Source organism: Lactuca saligna, chromosome 2, assembly GCF_052625555.1.
Source record: "Lactuca saligna cultivar CGN05327 chromosome 2, ASM5262555v1, whole genome shotgun sequence".
NCBI classification, from domain to species: Eukaryota; Viridiplantae; Streptophyta; class Magnoliopsida; order Asterales; family Asteraceae; genus Lactuca; species Lactuca saligna.
This window is the reverse complement of record NC_136418.1, coordinates 144,530,049-144,535,495: the sequence shown is the minus strand read 5'-3', so window position 1 is coordinate 144,535,495 and position 5,447 is coordinate 144,530,049. Positions and strand designations below refer to the sequence as shown.

The 5,447-nt window shown below is 26.1% G+C and overlaps 1 protein-coding gene across 1 annotated transcript; it reads left to right on the top strand.

Annotated features, from left to right (window-relative positions):
* Positions 1-1,459: 1,459 nt before the first annotated feature.
* Positions 1,460-5,094, top strand: LOC145029176 (putative aquaporin NIP-type). Its single transcript, XM_078977778.1, has 5 exons — positions 1,460-1,591; positions 1,682-1,903; positions 2,012-2,209; positions 4,752-4,813; positions 4,911-5,094. The coding sequence occupies exons 1-5, from the start codon at positions 1,472-1,474 to the stop codon at positions 5,092-5,094; spliced, it is 786 nt and encodes a 261-aa protein (XP_078833904.1). The 5' UTR covers positions 1,460-1,471.
* Positions 5,095-5,447: the final 353 nt, after the last annotated feature.

The window sequence follows — 5,447 nt, the reverse complement described above, 5'->3', positions numbered from 1 at the left end:
CCCACACATCCCCATATATTTCTCTCATTCTCTCTCTCCAACCCCCAAGTCAATCAATCTTTTTCTTTTTTATGATCAAACTCATATAACGGTATAACCTGCTCTTCTCCCTTTTACTCCACTCCTTCCATCTTTATAGTAATATATTTATATTATTAAAGTATAACAGTTATGATATGTAGTTACTGATTTCTTAATTTCTAAAAAATTATATTATAGAAGTTTGCAAAAATAAAATCAATAAATTTTAAATACATCAACAACAACAACAACAAACCCATTATGTTAGTTCTTCAAGAAAAAAGCCCATGATCTTTTGTGAATAACTAAAGTTTAGATGTATCATATTTAATATTTTGATCGTTTTAAAAGCATTCAGTTAGATTATAATAATATATTAAAAAATTCATATCAATTATCTAGTAATTTATGTATAAAATAAAGTTTGATATTTTTAGTGTAAACTAAAAGTATATTACCAAAATGACGTGTTACTATTCATCAAAGTTATTTTGTTGGTGATAAAAATAAAGGTTAATTGGAGCTATGAAACACCAAAAGGTTGCTCTATTGGAGTTGGCGGTAGAGCTGATCATAAGGATCAAATTCAATTGCTTGATTTGAGTCGGGTCGATACAAAATCGGTTAAAAATCCAAACCAATTAATCGAATCCTATTAAGTAAACAGTCTAAATTATCTCAACATTTTTTTGTTAAAATGTTATTACTTATAATCTTTTTTTGCAGGATTGTTAAATATATTTTCATTGCAAAAAAAATAAACTTTTATTATTTTTTAAATCTAAAAAGTAAAAAAATATATTAATATTAATCTTTATTTGTGGAGAAAAAATATATTTTTTTTTATTAATAAATATTAAGCATAATTTATAAGTTGAAAAACATAAGATAAAGATACCGATACAAGTATACAACGAAAACATGTGAACAAACTCTTTGATTGGGTGACCGATTTAGATCGGTGTCTTGCATTGCATTTTTTTAAATTAATTTATGTATATTTTAATTGATTTGGGTTGGAAAAATTTTGCATTATCAATCAAAATACATAAACTTTTAATCATCTGTCAATAAATCCGTATCTTGAGATACAAATTAAATTGAACATCAAGGATCAGGAGATTGTGGGGACTGGGGAGTCGCTACTCAAGCCACTTCTGATATTGGTGGTAATCATAAAAGCTTTTCATTCCAAATAACTGTAAGTTATGCCACATTAATAACAATTGTAAAAAAACACAAAACAAATATGCCATGTTGACTTCATGATAAACAACGACATTATTGGCCAATCGCCTTTTAAGTTTCCAAAAATAGGTTAAAACTAATCATGGTAAATAAAGTAACATAAGACTCGGCCTCACTATAAACATCATCAACCAACAACCCTTTATTCACTTTATCAACTTTTTTCTCATTTGTTTAGTTACAGGGTAAGTTATCTTGGATTATGGAACTTCCGAGTGATATTATTGATGAATCAAATGTCTCAGCAGTGGAGAAAGGCGATGTGGTCTTTAGTTCTAATTTGGCCCTTTCCTCGAATCCTCTGATTGATTTGACACAAAGGGTATGTTTAATAATCTTGAATACAAACAATATAATGCATCTACGTGTTTAGATATACTTTTTTGGCTCAGTTGTTGTGTTACATATACAGGTATTAGCTGAGTTTATTGGAATGTATATTATTATGTTTGCTGGTAGTGGGTCGATAGTGGTGAATAAGCTTTATGGTGGCACAATCACTTTTCCTGGAATATGTCTAACATGGGGACTAATCGTCATGGCTATGATTTACTCCCTTGGTCATGTATCCGCCCACTTCAATCCTGTTGTCACCATTGCCTTCGCTCTCTTGGGTTTGTTTCCTTTTAAGGAGGTAATGAACGAATGCACTTTTCTTGTTTAGTTTTACACTTGCACACCTTTGAAAATTAACTCAAACTCTACATTTGTCCACAAATGTTTTATGTTCCACATTATGTAGGTGTTCTTTTATATAGTATCACAAATTTTGGGAGCAACTCTGGCTAGCGGGACAGTGGTGTTGATTATAGACATAAACCCGAAAGCTTTTTTTGGAACTAGACCATCTGGCTCAATCATGCAATCGTTTGTTGTCGAGATCATTATTACTTTCATCATGATGTTCATTGTTTCGGGTGCCACTAATGATCATAGGGCGGTATGTATCATTTGTAACCTTTTTTCTAAGTAAACATATACTTGTATTTGAAACGAGGACGAACTAATTAATTTTTCTCTCCTTTTTTAACAATATTTTTCTCCTTTAAAATTAAAGTTATTTAGGTCTAGGATTGAAATTAGAGGATTAATATATTTTTCATTTTTCATAATAATTTTTTTTAATTAGTATATTATAATGTGATTATAGATCAAATGATTTATAATCTAACGATATAAGGTGTTTGTGGAAATATGACATAACTCATAGACTGAAAGCTAAATTCATGATCGGACAAAATGTGTAGTTTATAAATAAAGTATGTGTCTTTGATGTTTTATTAAAAAAAACTTTGAGAATTAAACACATTAGTAAAACTTGTCTCAAATTCAAATCTTATTTATATAAACTTTGAAATGGCATGTTTCATCTATTAAAAAAGCAAAATGAGTGAGAAAACATGTAAGTTTTACATGTTTTAACTTGCTTTTTGTATTCATATTATTTATTATATATTTTACTTACTACTTTATAAAAAATAAAATAGAAAAATCTACGAAAAAATCCTTATGTTTAGGTCTTAAAATCAATTTAGTTTTTATTTTTTAGTCAACTAAGTCTCAAAAACCGGAAATTATATTCAATTTAACCCATGTTCTAAAAAGATTGTCATGGCTTCGCCATGGCGTGCCATGTCTCCAACGCTTGTACCTGACGCCAAATTTTGACAAAATACCGTCTTGAGTCATATATGTATATAAAAATTAATAATAGTAGAAAAAATATATAAACTTATTAAATATATACAAAATTTGTGCCTTATGTCATGAGTTACAAACGTTATGGCTCGGCAAAGCTTGAGACTTGACATTGTCGCCAAGTCATGCCTAACGTTATTTAGAACCATGAATTTAACCTTTTACAAGGTCAACAGGTCATCAAACTTTCAAAAACTACACTTTTGGCCCATATTTTAAATTTTATTATAAATTTGATCAAAAATTTACACTTTTGGCTCATATTTTAATTTTTATTATAAATTTGATCAAAAGTTTACACTTTTGGCCTAGGTTTCAAAATTTTGCTACAAATTTATCAAAATTTAGTTTTTTTACATCCTTTTATTTTCAAATGTTTGTTTTTTTTTTTTTGCTTTATAAAATCATATTTATACAAAAAAAAAAACATATTTTCACATTAAAAATCTTCTTTTTTCTATATAACTTTTAAAAAAAATATATTTTTGTATGCAAAATGCGTATTTATAAAATTAGGCATTTATTAAGTGCATAAATATATACAAATCCATTTTTTATAAAAAAAATATATACAAACACGTATTTTATAAATTAATGTATACAAACACCTATTTCATAGTAAACATATTTGTATATATTTATATTTTATATGCACACATAGGTTTTTGTATATAATTTTTTATAAAAACATATTTGTATATATTTTTATTATAAACACCTATTTTATAATAAATGCATTTGTATACAAACATGTTTGTTATAAAATACGTGTTTGTATATAAATACACGTTTTACAAAAATATATACAAATACATTTTTATAAAAAAAAAATAACAAACATTTATAAACATGTATCAACACACGTTTTTATAAAAGAAATGTATAAAACACCTATTTGTGTGCATATCGATACATACATATATAAAAATACGTTTACTACGAAATATGTGTTTGTTTGTGTGTGTGTGTGTGTGTATATATAAACATTTTTGCATACATTTTTATAAAAATACGTGTTCGTCTAAATTTTCTTGATAAAAATGTGTTTGTATACAAATGCATTTATTATAAAGTAGGTGTTATATATATATATATATATATATATATATATATATATATATATATATATATATATATATTACAAAATATATGTTTACATTCACTTTTTTATTTATAAAAACATATTTCTATTTATTTACGTAGTTAATGAATACATATTTTTATAATTAGGTATTTCGCATACAAAAATGTTAAAAAAGTTTTTATATAGAAAAATATAGAAAAATAAGGATTTTTACGTGAAAATATGTTTTTTTGTATAAATATGATTTTATAAAAAAAACATATTTGAGACAAAATTTTGGAAAAAAATGTAAAAAATCAAATTTATGATGAATTTGTAACAAAATTCTGAAATCTAGGTGAAAGTGTAATTTTGGACCAAATTTGTTAAAAAAAATTAAAATCTAGGCCAAAAGTGTAAATTTTGAACCAAATTTGTGATAAAATTTAAAATTTGGGCCAAAAGTGTAATTTTTGAAAGTTAGATGACCTGTTTACCAGGTAAGCTAGTCAAAATAAATACAATTGACGGTTTTTGGAATTTAATTGACTAAAAAAAGATAATGACTAAATCAATTATGAGATCTAAACATAACGACTTTTCAGTAGATTTCTTAATAAAGTATGTACATATCAACTTTAAGATTTAAAATGGTTGTTTTGACATACAATACTTTTAATGGAAAATAACAGGAACATAATTTTTTAAATTAAATTTGCAGAATAAAAAGTATGGAGGGATTGTAGTTGGTATGACTATAACACTAAACGTCTTAGTAGCAGGGTAACTTTCTAACTCTAATGAATTTATTTTATCAGTACAATCGATTTTTAATTATATGAAATTCATTTAAGAGAATCTATTTTTTATTTGTATTCAGACCGATATCCGGAGGATCGATGAATCCAGCAAGAAGCCTTGGACCAGCCATCGTACTCCATAGTTACAAAGGAATTTGGGTGTACATATTTGGTCCACTCATCGGGGCAATTGCAGGTGGATTTGTTTATAACTTGATCAAACCAACAAACAAATCTTTTAGCGAATTGTTTAAATTAACTTAATGTAGTATACTGTGATCTTAGATCATTTAATAGAACTCATTAATGATAATTTTTTATTTTCTTAAAGATTTTAATAGTTTTACACATTATTGAATTTGATTTTTTATATAGTTTTTTTTCAAAAAATCAATTCTCATTGGTATGGACTCTCTTATTTGTTCTTTCTAACATTCACAAACTAAAAAATAACAATAAAAGGGTTTTCTAAATTAAACCCTAAAGATATTAAAAACATATGTGTGTTCCGTTAATGATTGTTGCTAACATAAAAATGCTAGATACATTGACAGGTGTTACTATAATTGTGATTCACATATATAATAAAAAATAAGTTCCCCACAAGGTCTTGTGAG

Coding starts and splice junctions, on each gene's coding strand:
- LOC145029176 (XM_078977778.1), top strand. CDS start 1,472: ATGGAACTTCCGAGTGATATTATTGATGAATCAAATGTCTCAGCAGTG. Junction 1,904..2,011: donor GTTTGTTTCCTTTTAAGGAG/GTAATGAACGAA, acceptor CACATTATGTAG/GTGTTCTTTTATATAGTATC. Junction 2,210..4,751: donor CCACTAATGATCATAGGGCG/GTATGTATCATT, acceptor TTAAATTTGCAG/AATAAAAAGTATGGAGGGAT.